A 23,535-nucleotide genomic window follows, 5' to 3' on the forward strand; every position below is an offset into this window, starting at 1 on the left:
ACATGAGTGTTGCCTTGAAGGCATTCCAGAAGACAGAATCTGGAGGGGGCTCAATTGTGGCAGCAGGAGGGTTCCTCTAGACTGCACAGCCTCCCACCTGGCTTCAGGGAGCCAATGAACTCTTCCCTCATTCTGCTGACTCCTTAGCTTCCCTGTCCTAAGCCAGCCCTGATCCAAGGGAGTTGAATCCCAAGGCGGAGTGGGAAGAGTCATTCGTTCGTTCTTTCTTCTTGAGAATTTGAGTCAGCTGTGCAGTATTTTTGTTTTCACTGAGAATATTCACTTTTTCTGCTGTGCCCTGGTTCTGTATCAGTTTTCCCAAGTCCAAAACCCTATTCTTTACCCACCAAACCTGTGAAGACTTGACCTAGAGCTTTTCAATCTTACCTATACACTATTCCATACTCCCCTGCCCATCTTTCCTACGGAGTTGCAGTGTCCATCCTCAGGAAAGCCAGCCAACATAGCAGACCCCATAAATAACCAAGCTGTATTCTTTTAGCAAATATTTATGGAGCACTTACTATACATCAGACACTGGGGGAAAAGGGGAGAGTAGAAGATAACAGGCTTGGGCTCTGCCCTGGTGGAAAAGGAAGAATATAAACAGCAAACTGTGAGAAGTGTTATAATAGAGAAGTGTGTACAGGGTGGTTTGGTAGCCCAGAATAGGGAGTAATAGGCTGCCTGTAGGATGAAAACACCAGAGAGGAAATTACCATAGAAGACTGAAAAACCACAGGGAATTAATTAAGCCTTAAGACCCTTCTAAGGCCCAGGCCACTCCATGGTCTCTCCTTTTTTTCTGTGCAACAGTCTGTGGGGACCTGGCCTTCTTTACTGCCTCTCTTTAGATACTATCACCTACACCCCTCTAGGGTTTTTCTTCTGCCTCAAAGTTGATTCCTGAGAGGGACCTAGCTCCCCACTTTTTTGTTGCCCTCAGAGAAAAATATACAAATGCTTGCTTTTTATAGATTATTCTGATGCTTTGTTTAATAGTAATAGATAGGGAGTAAAGTAAAACCAAGCATGGAACCATTCCAAATGTTGCCAAAATTCTACTGCCCTTATACAGATTGGGGCACAGTGGTTAAGCACATGGCTGCTAACTGAAAGGTTGGTGGTTCAAACCCACCAGCCGCTCCATGGGAGAAAGATGTGGCATTCTGCTTCCATAAAGATTACAGCCTTGGAAACCCTGTGGGGCAGTTCTATTCTGTCTTACAGGATCGCTATGAGTTGGAATTGACTCGATGGCAGTGGGTTTTTATACAGATTGGAAATTGTATACCCAAAATATTGTTGACAATGACTGTATTCTCCATTTCTGCCCAGCATCTCTGTTCTTGTGCACTCCTTGTGGAAATAGCATCCTAAATAGATTTCCTGGACGAGACCCAGCCAAGTGATGAAACAGAATTATGTTCACAGTTGTTTTCACAGGTTGGGTGAAATCATTCCAGAGCCCAGGGTGCAACAAACCGGGCCTGACAGCATCCATTATTACAAGCCAGGAACTCTTTGGAGTTGAAGACAAAAATCAAAACCCTCAAGGGAGGGAGGGAGGGAGGAAACCTGAGGCACTGATTGACTTTGTGCAACGAGGTAAAGCATGAGGCAAGCAATGGGCTAGACTCCTCCTGCCTACTGCTGCTGGCTGACGTGCTCAGCCCTGTTTACTTAACTCCACAGCCGTGTTTGACCGGGAGCAGCACACCCTCAACCTCCCAGCAGTCAACAGCATCACCTACGTCCTCCGCTTCCTGGAGAAGCTCTGCCACAACCTTCGTAGTGACAATCTGTTTGGCAACCAGCCCTTTACGCAGACTCACTTGTCACTCACTGCCACAGAGTACAGCCACAGCCACGACAGGTATTTACCAGGTAGGAGCTGGGATGGGGCCTGGGCTGAGAGAGGGGGGCCGGGAGAGCAGCAACATCAGGGGGGCCTAGACCTGCTAGCTTGGCACCTGCTATCCAGAGATCTCGTCTTCTGTCCCTTTACTTTGCCACATCTGGGATTTTTCAATCTCCTCTCATCTTTACTCTCTCTTTGGGATTTTGTATTCCTCCGAATCCTTATCCCTAAAAAGAGGTAGTTCACAATTCCCCTTCTGTGCTTCAAACTGCATGTGGAACCACCGTGAAGGCACAGTACATCTCCAAGTGTGAATCTGGCAGCAAAGACCTAGCATAGACCTCCTTTGCCAGCAGGAAGTTTTAGTATCAGGCTACAGATCGAGAAATGTGCTCCCTGGTGATTGGCCACCCACTGTTTCCCTTGGCACATGGCCCTAAATCTTCCAGCACTGCCAGTTGAGCAAGTCAATTCAAGTTCCTGCTGTTTGTAACTGGAAAGCTGGAAAATAACTTTTTGAGTTAACGTATCAGACCCACAGTGGGAAATTGGGTGCCACGTGGCTGGACCAGTGACTAAGCACTTTCGAAAGAGTGAATGAACTCGGCATCTCTGACCTGGAGCCCAGGACACACAACGACAGGGCAGCAAGGAAGGCTTGACACTAAACATAGTGAGGTAGGTCATTGTTAAGAGAGGGAGGAAGGATCTTTTTTAAAGAGTCCTGTGGACTGTGCCCCTGGCCAGAGGGATGGAGAGGTTGTACCGTCAGCACTGGGGCTGCACTGTCGGTTGATGGGGGAGCACCAATCGGAAAGATCCCCTCTTATGACTTTCTTCTACACAGGTTTTGCTCCCACACTGCCTTCCTTGTTGTCTTTTCATCATAGTCTTAATAGAATCACTTCCAGTAAAAGTGCTACTTCTAAAGAATGTGCTCAGGGAAGTGACTACTTGCCCAGTCTACCCACCTCCATCTATACTTCTGCTCTCAAATAAGCACTGCTTATGTGACTTGTATGCAGGGCAAAAGGATACCTGAATTTCAAATACTCTTCTGTGGGGATCAGACCATCTAGTGCGTGCAGCCATACCCTCATTCATTGTTTTCTTCGGAGAGGACTTCACACCTAACCTGCTGTAGATTGCTTTCTTTCAGCATCAGAATCTCTGAGAACAGAAAAAGGCATTCTTACTTGCTTGCTTAGAATGTTGCACTGGGAATCTGGACTGGGCATGATGGAGTTGCTGTAGATAAAGGCAGGTTGTTAAATAATCTCAGCTATTGGCATTTAGAAACTCTGCTCTGCACTTCAGTAATGGAAGTTAGGCCTACCTGGTATTCTGAAAGAACAGATACACAAGGAGGGGTAGCATGGCCATGAATGTGACTACTATTTTGAAGAGAGAGCTCTCAAAGAAATAGGAACTCAGAATCCTTAAGTGGAATGCTGTCATTAAGAACTAAGAGAAATGTACCAGTGGCAGCATTCAGAGACTGGCAGAGATGTGCAGCATGGGCCTACAGTCATGAAGGTAGTTTGGGGTTGGGGCATGACCTTTCCTGGGAATTCTGTTCCTTTTTGCCTCACCAACTAAGAAAGAGACAAAGGCCAAGGGTATCAGATTCCTCCTTCACCACTGGCTGCCACCCTTACCTTTCCCCATTTTCAGACAAATGCAGCTAATTCTCTGCACCTTCCTGTGTTCTCTAAGCCCCGTTTCTCATAATGGGCGCTTAGCAATTTGGCCGCTCTCATCCTAGTTTCTATTTGCTGCCCTGAAATGAATGTTTTAGCTGTGCCCAGACAAGCCAGAGCCTTGCCTAGACGTCTAACTCCCATGTGCTCCTTAACTTGTTATCTCTGCCTGCCTACCTACCTGCCTTCCCTACGAATCCTTTTTACCCCCTTATTATTTAACATTTGCTGCATTTCTCTGATCTGTAACAGAGCTTGACCTGTACAAGGGCTGTCTTTTGCTTTGCCCTTTGGGTCTCGTGTTCACCACTCCTGCCCTACTGCCTACTAGTCTGACAGCCATAGGTGCCACTTCTGTTATCTGGGGGCTTATGAGAGCCTCTCCCTTCCCTCCAGCTTGGTCTCCTCACTACCCTACCACTTATAGCCTTAACCCAACAGATCATGTCCTTCCAATATAGCATGTAGTCACCAAAAGCATGCCAAAACCAAACCCATTCCCAATGAGTAGATTCTGACTCATAGCAACCCTCTAGGACAGAGTAGAGTAGAACTGTCCCATAGGGTTTCCAAGGAGCAGCTGGTGGATTTGAACTGCCAGCGTTTTTGGTTAGCATCCAAGCTCTTAATCACTGTGCCACCAGGGCTCCACCAAATGCATAGGTAGGTTGCATATCCCATTAAGTTTCCTTACCTAAGTTGAGACTGTTGTGTTTTTTTTTTTCCATTTTATTTTGAAAAATTTCAAACATACAGAAAATTTGCAAAAATAGTACAATGAGCAACCATGTACTCTTTATCTAGATTTACCATTTGTTAACTTTTTACCACATTTGTCTCTTTCTCTAAGTATATGTATGTATATTTGTATCTGTATATTTTAAAATATGTATATTTTTGTTTATTTACTGATCCACTTGAGAGTTACCTGCCGATGAGGGCCTTAATCCCTAAATTCTTTTGTATGTATCTCCTAATACAATATTATTATCACACTTAAGAAATTTAGTATTAACAAAATCCTACTAGCTAACATACAGTCCATATTCAAATTAGCCCAATTGTCCCAATAATGTTGTTTATAGCTGGGGGTTTTTTTTCCCCCTAATCCAGGATCCAGTCGTTCCAGTCCAGGATCATTCACTGCATGTAATTGTCATGTCTCTGTTTCCTATAACAGTTCTCCAGACTTCTTTTCTGTCTTCTATGATGTGACATGGCATTTTGAAGAATCCAGGCCAGTTGTTTTGTCTCAGGATATCAAACATTTATAGAATACTTACTGTGTGCCAGATCCCATACTGGATTCTGGGGAGACAGATGAAATAGATTCAATCTCTGGTCTAAAGAGTCCCCAGCTGAGAGAGGAAGGGATATGTAAACATGTATGTGGAAAGAACATGGAACAGAGGAACTCCACAGAACTCCAGCCTAGCCAGAAGTGACAGACAAAGGGGTAAGGTGAAAGAAGAGGTCAGGGAAGTCTTCCAGGGAGAGGCAGTGTCAGAGTAGGGTCCATTCTTCAGAGCAAAAGGCCTATAAAGAATGAATGAGAGGGGACTCCTTCTGGCTTTCTAAAAAATTGACAGTGTTACGAAGGAGACTATATTCATTTAGCTGGTCCCAGTCACTACTAATTTTAACCATAATTGAAATCCATCCAGTATTAACCTCTGGGTCTGCTCTTCTGGGACTTCCCAGGTTCCTCTCTGCTGGAGAAAATGGTTCATTTGTCCCATGACAATGAGTTCCTTGTGCCTTTGTATTTAGTTGCCATCCAAGTCTTCTGAGCTAGTTACAAAGTGATTCTTCTGCCAAAATTCCAAGATTCACAGTGATTAAAAGCCAAATAAGAACTGTGAAATATCTGAAGAAGCCCTCTCATCCCCAGAGTTTTTAGAGTTTTAAGATGACTCCAGATTTTCACAGTTAATTGAAATTTTCTTAATCCATTATTCAGTCAGACAGTCAGTCAATCATTTATTGACTGCACTATGCCAAGCACTGATCTGGGCATGGAGGATTCAGTCCTTGCCTCCACAGAGATTACAGTCTGGTGAATAAAATGAACAATGAACAAGTAAGTAAACAATTCAGAGTGATGAGTACTTTACTAGGAAAACTTCAGGGTGTACTGAGCACAGAAGAGGGACGCCCAACCCAAGCCGAGTGTGTCAGGGAAGACTTACCAGAAGAAGTGATACCCAGACTTGGACCTAATGAGGGGAATAGTCAGGTGAAGGTGCTACAGACTCAAAGGGATGAAGGAAGGGAATATTAAAGAATGTTCCTATTGACAAATAGCACGTGAGAATGTGAGTGGCGAGAGGGAATATGGCCTGTTTCAGAGGAACTGAATGTTCAGTATGGCTGAAATATAAAGCGTAAGAGAAGAATACAAGAGATGAGATTGGCTTGGTAGGCAGAGGCTCAGTCCAGTTGACTGTGTTACAGGCTTTAAACTCTATCATTTAGCTGTGAGGACCCACTGAAATATTTAAAGCAGGGAAGAAACATGATCAGATTTGTGTTTTAGAAGGATGGCTCAGGATATTATTTGGGAGAATGGATCAGACTAGAACAAGACAGAAGGCATGGAAACGTGGAGGTTTTTTGTAGAACTCTGTGAGTCACCCTAGATTTTATGGTTATCTTTGCCTTTAATATCCAAATCTAAATAAAATCAAATGAACCCTCATCCCACATAACCCAAGGTTAGGTTACATTTTCCTGATATTTACTGATATTTCTAGCTCTGATTCCTGCTTCCGACTCAGTTCTTATTCCCTTCTTTCCCTGTCACCTCCCATAGCTGTGGGTCTCTCTCTACAGTGCTTTGCCCCTAAGCATTGATCCAGATCCTCATTCTTCATTTCCAAACTAACATAAGGCCATCTCCCAAGTATCTGTCAGTTTGTCGTACTGTGGGGGCTTGTGTGTTGTAGTGATGCTGGAAGCTATGCCACCGGTATTCAGATACCAGCAGAGTCACCACTGGCAGACAAGTTTCAGCTGAGCTTCCAGACTAAGACAGAGTAGGAAGAAGAACCCGGCAGTCTACTTCTGAAAAGATTTAGCAGGTGAAAACCTTATGAATAGCAGTGGAACATTGTTTGATGTAGTGCTGGAAGATGAGCCCCCCAGGTTGGAAGACACTCAAAGTATGACTGGAGAAGAGCTGCCTCCTCAGAGTAGAGTCAACCTTAATGACATGGATGGAGTCAAGTTTTCAGGACCTTCATTTGCTGATGTGGCACGACTCAAAATGAGAAGAAACAGCTGCAAGCATCCATTAATAATCAGAATGTGGAATGTACAAAGTATGAACCTAGGAAAATTGGAAGTTGTCAAAAATGAAATGGAACACTTGGAGATAGATATCCTAGGCATTAGTAGGCTGAAATGGACTGATACTGGCCATTTTGAATTGGACAATCATGTGGGCTACTATGCCGGGAATGACAACTTGAAGAGAAGTGGCGTTGCACTCATCGTCAAAAAGAACATTTCAATATCTATCCCGAAGTACAGCGCTGTCAGTGATAGGATAATATCCATATGCCTACAAGGAAAACCAGTTAATACAACTGTTATTCGAATTTACGCACCAACCACTAAGGCTAAAGATGAAGAAATTGAAGATTTTTACCAACTTCTGCAGTATGAAATTGATCAGCTGTGCAATCAGGATGCATTGAGAATTACTGGAGATTGGATACAAAAGTTGGAAACGAAGAAGGATCAGTAGTTGGAAAATATGGCCTTAGGATAGAAATGATGCCGGAGATTGCATGATTGAATTTTGCAAGACCAACAACTTCTTCATTACAAATACCTTTTTTCAACAACATAAATGGTGATTATACACATGGAACTCGCAGATGGCATACACAGGAATCAAATTAAGTACATCTGTGGGAAGAGATTATGGAAAACTCAATATCATCAGTCAGAACAAGGCCAGGGGCCGACTGCAGAACAGACCATCAATTGCTCATATGCAAGTTCAAGTTGAAACTGAAGAAAATTAGAACAAGTCGACAAGAGCCAAAGTACAACCTTGAGTATATCCCACCTGAACTTAGAGACCATCTCAAGAATAGATTCGACGCGTTGAACACTAATGACCGAAGACCAGGCGAGTTGTGGAATGACATCAAGGACATCATGCATGAAGAACGCAAGAGGTCATTAAAAGACAGGAAAGAAAGAAAAGACCAAAATGAACGTGAGAAGAGACTCTGAAACTTGCTCTTGAATGTCGAGTAGCTAAAGCGAAAGGAAGAAATGATGAAGTAAAAGAATTGAACAGAAGATTTCAAAGGGTGGCTAGAGAGGAGACTAAAGTATTATAATGACGTGTGCAAAAACCTGGAGATGGAAAACCAAAAGGGAAGAACAGGCTCAGCATTTCTCAAGCTGAAAGAACTAAAGAAAAAATTCAAGCCTCAAGTTGCAATACTGAAGGATTCTATGGAGAAAATATTGAACACTCAGGAAGTATCAAAAGAAGATGGAAGGAATACACAAGAGTCACTATACCAAAAGAATTGGTAGATGTTCAGCCATTTCAGGAGGTAGCATATGATCAGGAACCAATGGTACTGAAGGAAGAAGTCCAAGCTGCACTGAAGGCATTGGTGAAAAACAAGGCTCCAGGAATTGACAGAATACCAACTGAGATGTTTCAACAAACAGATGCAGCACTGGAAGTACTCACTTGTCTATGCCAAGATATTTGGAAGACAGCTACGTGGCCAACCAACTGGATGCCTATTCCCAAGAAAGGTGATCCCACCGAATGCGGAAATTATCAAACAGTATCATTAATACCACACACAAGTAAAATTTTGCTGAAGATCATTCAAAAGCAGCTGCAGCAGTATATTGACAGGGAACTGCCAGAAACTCAAGTCGGATTCAGAAGACAATGTGGAACCAGGGATATCATTGCTGATGTGGGATGGCTCCTGGCTGAAAGCAGATAATACCAGAAAGATGTTTACCTATGTTTTATTGACTATGCAAAGGCATTTGACTGTGTGGATCATAACAAATTATGGGTAGCACTGCGTAGAATGGGATTCCAGAACATTTAATTTTGCTCATGAGGAACCTGGACATAGATCGAGAGGCAGTCGTTCGAACAGAACAAGGGGATACTGTGTGGTTTAAAGTCAGTAAAGGTATGCATCAGGGTTGTATCCTTTCACCAAACCTATTCAATGTGTATGCTGAGCAAATAATCCGAGAAGATGGACTATATGAAGAAGAACAGGGCATCAGTATTGGAGGAAGACTCGTTAACAACCTTTGTTATGCAGATGACACAACCATACTGATGAAGATCAAAAACTACAGCCTTCAGTGTGGATTACACCTCAACATAAAACAAAAATCCTCACAACTGGACCAATAAGCAACATCATGATAAACGGGGAAAAGATTGACGTTGTCAAGGATTTCATTTTACTTGGATCCACAGTCAACACCCATGGAAGCAGCAGTCAAATCAAAAAATGCATAGCATTGGGCAAATCTGCTTCAAAAGACCTCTTTCAAAGTGTTGAAAAGCAAAGATGTCACCTTGAAGACTAAGGTTCGCCTGACCCAAACCATGGTGTTTTCAGTTGCCTCCTATGCATGTGAAAACTGGACAATGAATAAGGAAGACAGAAAAAGAATTGACACATTTGAATTGTGGTGTTGGAGAAGAATATTGAATATACCATGGACTGCCAAAAGAATGAACAAATCTGTCTTGGAAGAAGTACAACCAGAATGCTCCTTAGAAGCAAGGATGGCGAGACTACATCTCACATACTTTGGACTTATTATCAGGAGGGATTAGTCCCTGGAGAAGGATATCATCCTTGCTAAAGTAGAGGGTCAGCGAAAAAGAGGAAGACCCTCAATGAGATAGATTTACACAGTGGCTGCAGCAATGGGCTCAAGCATAACAACGATCAAAAGGATGGCTCAGAACTGGGCAGTGTTTCGTTCTGTTGTAGATAGGGTTGCTATGAGTTGAAACCGACTCAGTGGCACCTAACAACATAAGGCCATTATGTCTAATAGACTTTTATTGAAGTTTTGGGGGAAATGAAGGATAATTACCACAAAGAACAAGAAGCAGTTTAACATTTTTGTTTTGTCTCGGTATTTATCACCTGTTACCTTACTGACCTCTTTCACCTTAGGCCTCACGGCCATTTTCTGAGGTCCACTTTTGCTAATGAGACCTAGGTGTTGGCGATTCATTTTCTCTTCTGATTTATCTGTTGTCTCCATCCCAAATCTCATTTTCAAGCTGTTAGCAGGAAATTCCAAATTTCTGTTAATTTATTAGGCGAAATAATTTAATTTCCTTTTGTCTCAGCTTCTTCCTCCTATATAATGCCTAGGTCTTACCTTTCATAAGCAAAAGTACCATTAATGTAATTATGTAAATGAGAGAACCATCTAACCCGGATCTAAACTTTTAGCAACTCAAAGAACAAAAGCAAATGCTGTGGAAGTGTTTGTTTATCATGCCCCAGACCTAATTCTTAGAGAGGACTCCAGATGAACTTCCATCCCTACCCACCAACTCTGGAAACAGGAATAGTAGGCAGTAGAGCTCACAGGGTGGGTAGTTGGGTGGTTTTCTTCCCTATACAAAAACAAGTGATAATTTTGACTCAGACTAGAATAGTAGCAGTGGTATGACGATAGAGGAAATTGGACAGTTTCAAAAGCTGTTTAGAAGGGAGGATCAACAAGACTGGTGTTATTGTTGTTGTTGTGTGCCATCAAGTTGATTCTGACTCTTGGTGACCCTATATGACAGGGTAGAACTAACCTATGTAGTTTCCTAAACTATAGTCTTTACAGGAGCAGATCACTAGCTCTTTTCTCCTGCAGAGCTGCTGGTGGGTTTGAACCACCAGTCTTTCAGTTAGCAGTCAAGCACTTAACCATTGCACCACCAGGCTTCCTTATAAGACCGGTAATGGGTTGGATATGGGGATGCGGAAAGCCCAGATTTCTGGCTTGGGAAAACTGGGTAGGTGTTGTTTTCAGTTCCTGAGATGGGGCACAGGGATGAGGGAGACAACTGGAGAGATGATGAGTTCAGCTTTGGATACGTTAGGCTTGAGGTGCCTGTGAGGCATCCGAGTTGAGGTGAAGTTGGATTTAGAAGTCAAGACCAGGAGGGAAATTAGTTACAACCAGTAGCTGGTGATTACAGTCATGGGAGTAAGTGGGATTTCCCAGGAAGAATGTTTAAAGAGAAAAGAAAAGAAAGCCTAGGACATTAACCTGAGGAGTAACAACATCTAAGAGTCAGGCAGAGGAAGAGAAGACCACAAAGGAGAAAAAAAAGATAGAGAAGAGGAAGAAAACTAGGAAAATGCAAAATATTTCAGAGGAACAGAGGATTTCAGTAAGGAGGGAGTAGACAGTGTTGATTGCTGCCAAAAGATTAAGTAGGATAAGGACCAAGAAATATCCCTCAGATTTAGCAACCTGAAAGTCTGATAACCTTGATGAGAGCAGTTTTAGTGGAGTGGTAATAGAAGCAGATGGCAGATTGAGGGGCGAGTGGGTTGAGAGAGAAAAAGAGACTGTGAGCGAGATAATTTTTTCAAGAAGTTTGGTAGACACGTATGTCCACGTTGCCGCTAAGGCAGAAACGTTAGTATTATTCTTGATTTCTCCCCTTCTCTCATTTACCACATTCATCAGGAAATACTATTGTTTGTGCCTCTAAAATGTTTCTCTTTTTTGGACAGCTTTATTGAGGTATAATTGTCATATAATAAACTGTACATATTTAACACGATTTGATAAGTTTTGATATATGTATACACCTGTGAAACCATCACAACAGTCAAGATAATGAGTGTATCTATCACCCTGAAAGTTTCCTCGAGTCCTGCTGTAATCTTTCCATCCCACTGCTGCTGTGCTCCCCCCATCCTTCTCCCATCTTCAGGAAACCACTGATCTGCTTTCTGTCACTATAGCTTAGTTTTAATTTTGATGGTCTCAATATGACAGGGGAGAAATTTTTCCCCATCTTAAAGCTGGGAGACTGATGCTGAGAGAGGACAAGTAACTTGCCTGGGATCACCACACCTATGAAAGGCAGGAGACCAGGTATAGAGCTCAGTTTGGTTCCTGTTCATCTCTTAAAATGGGATACTGCTGCAGTCATCTCTCCTGGAAAATAGGAATCAGAAGTCTCATCTGCAGAAAGGGAGTAGGATATGGTTAAGGTGTCTGGAGCCTTAAAGATGTCTCTGTTCAGAACCACTTCTAGGGAAGGGCTTCATCAATTAAATTCCCTGAGATAAAGATGAATAGCTGTCTCATGCTAAATTTGTCTTTGAGCTCGTGGTTGCCAAGCAATTTTAGGTATTAGAAAGTAGTTCTAAAATCCTAAACCATCTTGCCACTGAAGTCTTATTGTGTGCCAGACCATGTGCTTGAATTTTGGGTTCATCAGAGGCCCTAAATGAATCCCAAACATTATCTAAACACCCGATCTCTAAGAAAAACCATAAAGGATAATGGTATGGCTCAGCACCCAGGACAGCCGGTCTTCACAAGCAGAGAAAGCTGTGGCCATTCTGAGGAACTGTCTCAGTTTAGGTAGAGCCCAATCAGGAGAGGGAGTCTGCTGCAGGTTCTGTAGTGCAGTGACTGGAGCCTGCTGTCTGGTATTGAGTCATGGCCTGGGTAGAAACATCAAGATGAAATTCCCTTTACAAAGGCATTCATATAGCCATTCTCTTTTGATATTTACAAGCCCCTAGGAAGAAAGTGATTCTTTCCATGTTATAGGTGAGGAGACTGAGGTTCTGAGAAAAGAACCTTGCCTGCAGAGTGGTAGAGTCAAATTCTAACCCACATTCTGGTCTCTATGCCCAAGTTCTCACCCCTGTACAACCCCAGCCAGCTTCCTTGGAAAGTTTCTATAGAACAGGGCAAATACGAAAGGAGGGAGGAAAAGTGGAGCAGATCCCATGTGGACAGGGAGTTAGCCACGTATCAAGAAGTACTTCTGAGATGTCCTGCTGGTTGAGCAGATGGTCAGCTTGTAAAGTACCCTCATCTAAGCAAATGCATCTCTTCTCCAGCATCTCTGTTGCCTGCTTTGGCATCTTGTGTCCAAGGCAGCCTCGTCCATCCTAGAATAGCTCCATTATTTTATTTTATTTTTTTGAAGGTTCTCCTTATCCAGGAAAAGCATGGGACATCCCAACCAGAAGAAACCTCAAAGACCATCTAGTCTAATAGCAGATAGGAATTATCTTAGGTGAAGGGAAGGACAGCACACACTACAGGGGAAGTCAGCACAACTGGACTAAACCAAAGCTAAGAAGTTTCCAGAATACAGTCAAACACTTTGAGGGACAGAGTAGCACAGGCTGGGGTCTGGGAACCATGTTTCCAGGGAACATCTAGGTCAATTGGCACAACAAAGCTCATTAAGAAAATGTTCTGCGTCCTGCTTTGGTGAGTGGCTTCTGGGGTCTTAAAAGCTTGCAAGCGGCCATCTAAGGTACATCAGTTGGTCCCAACCACCTGGAGTAAAAGAGAATGAAGAATACCAAAGACACAAGGAAAGTAGTGGCCCAAGAGACAGAAAGGGCCACATAAACCAGAGACTTCATCAGCCTGAGACCAGAACTAGATGGTGCCAGGCTACCACCAATCATTGCCCTGACAGGGAACATAACAGAGAGTCCTGGATGGAGCAGGAGAAAGGTAGGGTGCAGAACTCAAATTCTAGTAAGAAGACCAGACTTAATAGTCTGAGACTGGAGGAACCCCAGAAAGCACGGCCCCTGGATTCTCTATCAGCCCAGAACTAAAACAAGTTCCGAGGCCAACTCTTCAGACAGGTATTGGACTGGACTGTGGAACATAAAGTGATACTCGTGAGGAGTGTGCCTCTTAGCTCAAGTAGATACAAGAGACTAAATGGGCAGCTTCTGTCTGGAGGTCAGATGGGAAGGCAGGGTTAGGAGCTGGTTGAATGGACATGGGGAATCGGGTGGAAAGGAGGAGTGTGCTGTCACAGTATGGGGAGAGCAATTAGAGTCACATAACAATGTATGTATAAATTTTTGTATGGGAAAAAATTTAAAAAAAAAAATCTAGTCTAAGAGGAAGAGTCTCTAAGGAGACTGAAGTCCAGAGAGTGGCAGTGAACTTCACTGAGGTCACTTAGTGAGAGCCAGAGCCACGGCTGGTACACAGGTCTCCTGGGTCCCAGCCCAGGGTTTTCTCTCTCTGCCCTGCTGCTTCTTGCTTTGCTCTACAGAGCTTCCAAACAGGTACCTGGGAGCCAGCACCCTGGCATTCTTCCCAGGCCAGTCTAATTCTGGTTTTACTGTTTTCCAGGTGACACCTTTGTCCTCGGGAATAGCCTGTCCCGGTCCCTGGAGCCACACTCAGATCCAATGGACTCTGCCTTGAATCCCAACAACCTTGTTGTCAGCACCTCCCAAAATCTTCGAGCCCCAGCTTACCGGCCCTTGCTTCCATCCTGTGGCCTCCCACAGAGCACTGCCTCAGCTGTGCGCAGGCTGTGTTCCAGGGGTAAGCTACCAGAATTCTGGTCCTCCTCTCCTCCCTCACTCTCTCCTTCTCTTACTTCCTGAGCTTCCAGAGGGGGCCTGGCTCCGTGTCCCCTGCCTGCTGGTATAACTGGGACTAGACTTACCACTGTGCCTGGCCAGGCACCTGGGAGGTGATTAGAGCTCTTAGATTGTCTTGGGAATGATGGAAACCAGGGCCTTGAGCCGGTTCCTTCCAGTTCGAACCCCTGCTAAGAATCTGTATTTCTAACAAGTTCCCTCCCCCACCCCACCCCCCCATGATGCTAGTGCTGCTGGTTAGGGACCAATTCTGAGAACCACTAGTAGAGCAGTGGTTCTCAAAATTTATTATACATAAGAATCACTTGGGCAACTTGTCAAACTGTAGATTCTGATTCAGTATATCTGGGGTGGAAATGCAAATTCTCAGCAGGGGTTTGAACCAGAACAGACCTGTTTGAAGCCCTGATGGAAACTAACTGCTGAGGACCCAAAACCAGGGGACAGGGAAGGATTCATTCATTCATCCATTAGTCACTTATTTGAATACCACCTGTGTTGGGCATGGAGATGCAAAAATGAATCACTTTCTGTCCTCAAGGAGCTTACAGTCTTGTGGAGAAGACAAACACTTAAACAGATAATTATAAAACAATATCTTGAGGTCAGTGAAAGAGATTTGCTTTGAGTATTATGAAAACAGCAGAAAGGGACACCTAACCCAAGCTTGGTATTCAAGGAAAGCTTCCTTGAGGAAGTGGCATATTGCTTGAGACTGAAAGGATGAATATATGAATGGCTACTTTAGGGGTGGTAGAGAAGAGTGAGTCTTCCAGGAGAGGCGATAGCATGAACAAGGGCAAAGGGATAAGAAATAGCATAGATTGTACCAGGAATTACATGGAGTTTTGTATTCCTAAAACATAAAATGTGATACTGGGACTTCAATTAGAAAAGCCTGGAAAGGTCAGGGGTTATATCACAGAAGACCTTAAACGCTTGTTAAAGAGTTTGGAGTTGATCTTGTAGGCAATACAAAGCTACTGAAGGCTTTTAATTAGAGATAAGATATCAACATGTGTGTAGCTCATTGACTACCATGTTGAGGATAGATTTGAGGAGGGAAAAGACTAGAGAGACCACTTAGGTGGTTGCTAGAGTGGACCAGGCCAGAAGTGATATAGGCCTAGATTAAGGCAGTGGTAGAAAGCTTGGAAAAGAGAAAATAGATTTGAAAACTATTCACAAGATAAATTTAGCCAGAGTTGAGGATTGTGAGGAAGAAGGGAATTGGGAATGTATAGATGGTGATGCCATCACTGAAAGAAGGAACCATAGAAGAGATGGAAGAGGAGGGAGCCCTTGGGTTATGCAGGTGTTGTCCAGCAGGCAGTGGCTACACATGTCTGAAACTCCGGGAAGAGTACTGAGCTGCAGTTAAGTATTTGGGATTCATCAGCATATAGATGGTAGTTCAGTGACACCTACTTCCTAAGAATATGTGTAGAATGAAAAGCAGTTAACCAAAGATGGAGTCCTGGGGAACAAGAAAGTTCAGGAGGTGGAAACAGGAAGAGGAATCCACCAAGGAGACAAAATAACAGTCAGATGTGAGAAAAACAAAAGAATTTGATCCTGCATGGCCAGGAGTACAGAGCTCAGTACAGCCAAGGTTTGGTAAAATTGGGACTGAGGAAATATCTTGGATTCAGCAATTGGTAGGTAATTGGTGGTCTTAGCAGAAGTAGCTTAACTGGTGGTAGAGGGTGGTGAGAGCATTGCAAGAGGTGGGGACATCAGTGGAAGTCTGATGAGAAAAAAGAAAGATGGTGACTGGAGCAGACTGTAAGTCAAAGAAGGCTTTTTAGAGTAGGGGCACATTGGGCATGTTTGTCAGCAAATGACTTGAGCTTTCCAAAAGGAAGAAACTAGGAATATAAGAAAGAGGAAACAGTAAGGCCGTGGGAGTAGTCACAGGAATAGGGGTCAACGGTATAGACAGGTGGATCAGTCTTAAGCCAGAAGGAGGCACACCTTCTTCTCTGAGACTAGAGGAAAGACTGATTATGGCCAAGAGTGAAAGGAAAAGGGGCTGAATAGGGAAGGACTTAGAAGTGCTGAAAGATTGAATGAGTCATAAAGAAGAGAGGAGAAAATCAATCAAGGAAAGAGAATGGTTTGCAAGAAACACCAGGGAACGAGCTATGTTTCAAGATTAGTTTTCCAGTTTGCAAGAGCTATGGTTTTCCTCTGTGGTTCTCAATTACCTAGATGTGGGGTGAGAAAAGACAGTTTGAGAATTAAGGTTTTGTGCTGAGCTGAAAGGGAGAATGGGTGTGGAGTTATATAAGGGAATCAGTGAGCTGGAGGAGGACAGTTTAGATAATCAACCACTGGATCTGGGTAGAGTGAAGAAGCAAGCAAGGCTGAGAGAAGGCTGAAGGATGGGGGAAATTAAAAGTTTGATATATTGAAGGTCTTTGTAATATAATAGTTGTAATAGGCATAAGTCCCAAGAGAGTTGGAAAGATGAGAGGTTGAGATCAGAGAGTAAGGTATTTAAAATTCTGAAGTGGATTCATTCCAGAGATAACAAGAACCAGAGAATGGCCTTGACAGTGGGTAGTTGGAGTGGAGGTGAGTCACTGGAGGTGTGATGGCTGAATGGATTGGCTCTATAGGATTGCCTCTGATGGTTATGGCAGAAATTGGGGTGGAGCAGAAGGTAGTGAGATAAGTATCAAAAAGACTTTATTTAACAAGAGGGTGTGGGCTAGATAGGGCTGGGCTAGCCACAGTGTGCATTGACTTTTAGACCTGGACTGAGAGTGAAGGAAAATGGGAGGAGATTCTTAGCCTTTGAAGGAGATAATTGAAGATTTGGCCGTTCTACTTTCACACGTGTTTCAGCTCTGCCACTCGGTACTTGAGTGGGAACAAGTCACTTGCTCTCTCTCAACCATTTTTTAGGCATCTCCTGAGTGCTGAGGATAGAGAGATGAGTAGGGCAAGGCCTCTGCCTCAAGACTGACTTAGTCTGGCAGGGGAGACAGAAAAATACACAAATAACTATTATATAATATGATCGTTCATCCATTCAACAAACGTGTTTGAACATCTACTATGGCAGACTAGACACTATTCTATGTGCTAGGGGTATAGCAAAGAATAAAGTAGAGCTTATATTCTATAGGCAGGAGACAGATAATAAACATAAAACAGTAAATACATGAAATTATTTCAACTAGTAATATGTACTATGAAAAAATAAATGAGTAGTTGGATTGAGATGGACTATGTGGGGAATTAGTTATTTTTAATAGGAGATTAAGGAAGGCCTCTATAGGAATTGATATTTGAGATGAGACTTAAATGTTGAGAAGGACTCAGGCATTCAAAGATCTGAAAAAAGAAAATTCCACACAGAGGAAATTGTAAGTCAGAGGATAAAAGCTTGGCCTCTTTAAGAAGCAGAGAGAAGGCTAGTGTGTCTGGAGCATGGTGGGTGGAGAGGGGAGTAAAATGAGATCAGAAAGGTAGGAAAGGCCAGGTGATGCACTACCTCATAGACCAAGGTGAGGAGTTAGATTTCATTTAAGTGCGATGTAATGACATGGATTCTTAGAAGGGGTTGATATGATTCTTTACTGCTTTTTAAAGGTTGTTTGGCTGCTTTTTGAAGAATAAATTACTCAGTGATGTCATGCAGGGAGAATATGTAGAAAATGAGCTGTAAGCAAGAGATACACTAAGTGCTTTGTGAGACCAAGTCTTGTGGGGTAGAACAGAAAAGTTTCATTAAGGAACTGGTCCTTGAAGCCAGGATCTGCTTTGTTAAGTTAGTTTGCCAGAAGAAAAGGAGAAACTGAAGGGAAAGAAGGGGACACATTCCAAGCAGAGGGGATGAAAGATGCAAGAGCTCTGTGGCAGGTGATGATCAAAATACAGAGATCCATGTCTTAGACTGGTTTCTCTAAAGAAGCAAAACCAGCAAAGCATGTAAATATATATAGACAGATTTATATTAAGAAAATTACGTGGTTATAGAGGCTGGAATGTCCCAAGTCCATGGGTCAGGCTGGAGGCTTCTCCTGATTCACATAGCCGCAGGGGCTGGCAAACCTGAGGTTGGCAAGTCAGACAGCAGGGCTCTAGCTCACAAGCTGTGAAGACTGACAAATCCCAAGATTGGCAGGCAAGACAGCAGTTAAGCTGCTAGCTCAAGGCCCGAGAATCGGAAGTCAGACAAACAGGAGCCAGCTGCAGGATCCAGAGCCAGCAAAAGCCCATGAGCCTTGCCAGAAAGTCCACCCATATTGGATGCAGGCCATACCTTCAAGGAAACTCCCTTTGAAATGATTGGAACTCACAGCAGATCCCATCATGGAGGGGATCACATTATAACAAATCTTATCATGGAGGTGATCACATCATTATATGACTGCCAAGCCATGTTATAAGTGCCAAACCACTGAGAATCATAGCCCAGCCAAGTTGAAACACAACCTTAATGATCACAATCCCAAATCCCAAAGGTGAAATAGGGGTTTGGGAGCTGTATTTGAGGCAAGATTAAGACCAAAGCTCTAAACAGATGCCCATGTGCCTGGTCTGTCCATTTGTTGTACTGTCGGGACTTGCGTGTTGCTGTGATGCTGGAAGCTATGCCACCAGTGTTCAAATACCAGCAGGATCACCCATGGCGGACAGGTTTCAGCTGAGCTTCCAGACTAAGAGGACTAGGAAGAAGAACCTGGCAGTCTACTTCTGAAAAGATTTAGCCAGCGAAAACCTTATGAATAGCAGCAGTATATTGTCTGATACAGTGCCAGAACATAGGCCTCTCAGGTTGGAAGGTTCTCAAAAGACCACCATGGAAGAGCTGCTTCCTCAAAGTAGAGCCGACCTTAATAACGTGGATGGAGTCAAGCTTTCAGGACCTTCATTTGCTGATGTGGCACAACTCAACTTGAGAAGAAACAGCTACAAATATCCTGATAATCGGAACGTGGTATGTACAAAGTATGAATCTAGGAAAATTGGAAATCGTCAAAAATAAAATGGGACGCATAAACGTCAAGATCCTGGGCATTAATGTGCTAAAATGGACTGAAGTTGGCCATTGAATCAGACAGTCATATGGTCTACTATGCCAGAAATGACAGCTTGAAGAGGAATGGTGTCGCATTCATCATCAAAAAGAACATTTCAAGGTCTGTCCTGAAGTAAATTGCTGTCAGTGATAGGATAATGTCCATACACCTACAAGGAAGACCAGTTAATACAACTATTATTCAGATTTACACACCAACCGCTAGGGCCAAAGATGAAGAAGTTGAAGATTTTTACCAACCTCTGCGGTATGAAATTGATCAAACATGCAATCAGGATACATTGATAATTACTGGTGATTGGAATGTGAAAGTTGGAAACAAAAAAGAAGGATCAGTAGTTGGAAAATATGGCTTTGGTGATAGAAACAATGCCGGAGATCGCATGATAAAATTTTGCAAAACCAACAACTTCTTCATTGCAAATACCTTTTTTCAACAACATAAACGGGGATTATACACATGAACCTTGCCAGATAGAATATACAGGAATCAAATTGACTACATCTGTGGAAAGAGACGATGGAAAAGCTCAATATCATCAGTCAGAAAAAGGCCAGGTGCCGACTGCGGAACAGACCATCAGTTGCTCATATGCAAGTTCAAGTTGAAACTGAAGAAAATCAGAACAAGTCCACGAAGGCCAAAGTACAACCTTGAGTATATCCCACCTGAATTTAGAGACCATCTCGAGAATAGATTTGATGCATTAAACACTAATGACCAAAGACCAGATGAGTTGTGGAATCATGTCAGGGACATTATACATGAAGAAAGCAAGAGGTCATTAAAAAGACAGGAAAGAAAGAAAAGACCAAAATGGATATCAGAAGAGACTCTGAAACTTGCTCTTGAATGTCAGAAAGCTAAAGCAAATGGAATAAACGCTGATATAAAAGAGCTGAAGAGAAAATTTCAAAGGGCAGCTCAAGAAGATAAAGTATAATAATGACATGTGCAAAAACCTGGAGTTAGAAAACCAAAAGGGAAGAACACACTCAGCATTTCTCAAGCTGAAAGAACTGAAGAAAAAATTCAAGCCTCTAGCTGCAATATTGAAGGGTTCTATGGGGAAAATATTGAACACTCAGGAAGCATCAAAAGAAGATGGAAGGAGTACACAGAGTCACCATACCAAAAAGAATCGATCGACATTCAACCATTTCAGGAGGTAGCGTATGCTTAGGAACCAATGGTACCGAAGGAAGAGGTCCAAGCTGCACTGAAGGCATTGGCAAAAAACAAAGTGCCAGGAATTGACGGAATACCAATTGAGATGTTTCAACAAACGGATGCAACACTGGAAGTGCCCACTTGTCTATGCCAAGATATTTGGAAGACAGCTACCTGGCCAACCAACTGGAAGAGATCCATATTTATGTCTATTCCAAAGAAAGGTGATCCCAACAAATGCAGAAATTATAGAACAATATCATTAATATCACTCGCAAGTTAAAATTTTGCTGAAGATCTTTCAAAAGCGGCTGCAGCAGTACATCAACAGGGAACTGCCATAAATTCAAGCCGGATTCAGAAGAGGACATGCAACCAGGGATATCACTGCTGATGTCAGATGGATCCTGGCTGAAAGCAGAGAATACCAGAAAGATGTTTACCTGTGTTTGACTATGCAAAGGCATTCAACTGTGTGGATCATAACAAATTATGGATAGCATTGCGTAGAATGGGAATTCCAGAACATTTCATTGTGCTCATGAGGAACCTGTACATAGATCAAGAGGCAGTCATTCAAACAAAACAAGGGAATACTGCATGGTTTAAAGTCAAGAAAGGTGTGCGTCAGAGTTGTCCTTTCACCATACCTATTCAATCTGTATGCGGAGCAAATAATCTGAGAAGGTGGACTATGTGAAGAAGAACAGGGCATCAGGACTGGAGGAAGACTCGTTAACAACCTGTGTTATGCAGATGACACAACCTTGCCTGCTGAAAGTGAAGAGGACTTGAAGCACTTACCGATGAAGATCAGACTATAGCCTTCAGTATGGATTGTACCTCAACATAAAGAAAACAAAAATCCTCACAACTGGACCAATAAGCAACATGATAAATGGAGACAAGATTGACAGTGGATTTCGTTTTACTTGGATCCACAATTAACCCCCTTGAAAGCAGCAGTCAAGAAATGAAACGATGCATAGCATTGGGCAATCTGCTGCAAAAGACCTCTTTAAAGTGTTGAAGAGCAAAAATGTCACCTTGAAGACTAAGGTGCTCTGACCCAAGCCATGGTATTTTCATTCACATCGTATGCATGTGAAAGCTGGACAGTGAATAAGGAGGACCGAAGAAGAAGTGACACCTTTGAATTGTGGTGCTGGAGAAGAATATTGAATATACAGTGGATTGCTAATAGAACGAACAAATCTGTCTTGGAAGAAGTACAACTAGAATGCTCCTGACTGGCAAGGATGGCAAGACTATGTCTTACATACTTTGGACATGTTATCCGGAGGGATCAGTCCCTGGAGAAGGACATCATGCTTGGTAAAGTAGAGGGTAAAAAAGATGAAGACTCTCAAGGAGATGAATTGACACAGTGGCTGCAACAATGGCTGCAAGCATAACGATTGTGAGGATAGCAAAGGACCGGGCAGTGTCTCATTCTGTTGTACATAGGGTTGCTATGAGTTGGAACCAACTCTGTGGCACCTAATAACAACAACCTCTAAACAGAGCTTTAAATTAGCATTGAAATTCCTGGCAGCCAAGGCAAAAACTATTTTCTGCTTTACTGTCAAGGTGTAGTGAGGTCACCTCTTCTCCAGGCCTTGAAAATGAGTACCCAGGATACTATCCACCGCTTTTTTTCCTCCCTAGGCCCTAAGGGGCCTGGCCCTAATCCTACCCAGCTACCAGGGTCCCTCTAGAAATGGTCCCCAGAACCAAGGTCAAAGCAGCTCTGCCCACCAGCTCCCACTGAACCCAGGTAGTCCCCTTACCTCATTCTTCCCTTGTCTCAGGCCCAGATTGAATCACAGTCTCAACGTAAAGTTTCTTCTAACCATTTCCAAAAGTCAGAACTACCCTTAAAGAAAAAAGATTTGACTTAAGAAAGGTCTCAGGCCCCATAGGCCCTTTGTGGGGAGACTGCTCCCTCCCTAGGCTGCCTTGCTCATGCTTTAGCACTGCTGCGAGCATCACCTATAGGGCCGTTGGGACATGACAAGGAGAGCAGTGGGGATTTATAAACCAGTCCCTGCCCATTATAGTAGGTGCCCTCCTGTGCTACAGGGTCAGACCGATACCTGGAAAGCCGGGATGGCTCGAGACTGAGTGGCCGGGACCCCTCCTCATGGACAGTTGAAGACGTGATGCAGTTTGTTCGGGAAGCTGATCCTCAGCTTGGACCCCACGCTGACCTCTTTCGCAAACACGTAGGTGCCCCTGCCTGACCTCTCCTGTGTTCCCTGGGAGTCTTGTTTCTGTAACTTGTAGACTCTTAAAGGGCATGGGCTGTATATTTGTTTGTTCCAGGTTCCTTGTGTCACTGAGCAAAGGTGACACCATAAAAACTTAGACTCTTGGATCTCAGATAGACTTCATTGGACAATCTGGGTCAACTCCTTCAGAATAGGATCTGATTCAGCCACATTCCTACCAGGTGTATGGCCTGGGGGCTCAGTCCTGGAGTCGGGGATCTCCTCTTTTCCCAGTAATGCCTGTTCTCTTGTCCGCCTGCCTTCACTGGGCCTCTAAAGCCTGCCGAGACCCTGTTCTTACATCTGGCCCTGACTTTCATGTCGGACATTTTTTAGGCATGAGAATCAGGGACCTCAGTTTAAGTTAAAGAGCCCTTTGCCAAGTGGTCCCCAACTCTCCATCCTCATCAGTTCCCTGTCCTCTACTACCCCTTTATGAACCTCCAACATCTCTTCAAGTGACCTTTGGCTCCTGATTCCCCTGCAGTGACCATTCTTCTGATTTGGGGCTCAAACCCACTTCCTCCTAGCCCCACTCTTTGGTGCTGTTCTGTCCTTTGGGCACACAGAACAGGTCTGCTACCTTTCCTTGATCATTTAATTCTCACCAGATGGGCTTGGAGGGTGCTCTTAGATCAGGCCTGAAGGTTTCACAGCTCCTCAGTAAGTGCCTGCTTTGTGCCTAGCTCCCAGGAAGGGGTCTGCCATTCAGGAAATAGGCGACTCACAGAATAACAGTTGAGGGTCAATAGAAAAACAGCCTGTGGTAAGTAACCAGTGCACTGACTGGAGAGGCTTCCTGGAGAGATGGGATGGAGCTGTGTCTCA

The 23,535-nt window shown here is 43.5% G+C and overlaps 1 protein-coding gene across 12 annotated transcripts in view; it reads left to right on the plus strand.

Annotated features, from left to right (window-relative positions):
• Positions 1-23,535, plus strand: part of SCMH1 (Scm polycomb group protein homolog 1) — a 240,650-nt gene that overhangs the window by 214,149 nt on the left and 2,966 nt on the right. For all 12 annotated transcript variants that reach the window (XM_023727153.1, XM_023727151.1, XM_023727152.1 and 9 more), the window contains 3 exons: positions 1,696-1,887; positions 13,957-14,154; positions 22,520-22,662. In XM_023727153.1, the coding sequence (XP_023582921.1) occupies positions 1,696-1,887; positions 13,957-14,154; positions 22,520-22,662 (533 nt within the window). The remainder of the gene's footprint in view (positions 1-1,695; positions 1,888-13,956; positions 14,155-22,519; positions 22,663-23,535) is intronic.

Source organism: Trichechus manatus, unplaced genomic scaffold (genome assembly GCF_000243295.1).
Source record: "Trichechus manatus latirostris isolate Lorelei unplaced genomic scaffold, TriManLat1.0 scaffold00015, whole genome shotgun sequence".
Classification (NCBI taxonomy): domain Eukaryota; kingdom Metazoa; phylum Chordata; class Mammalia; order Sirenia; family Trichechidae; genus Trichechus; species Trichechus manatus.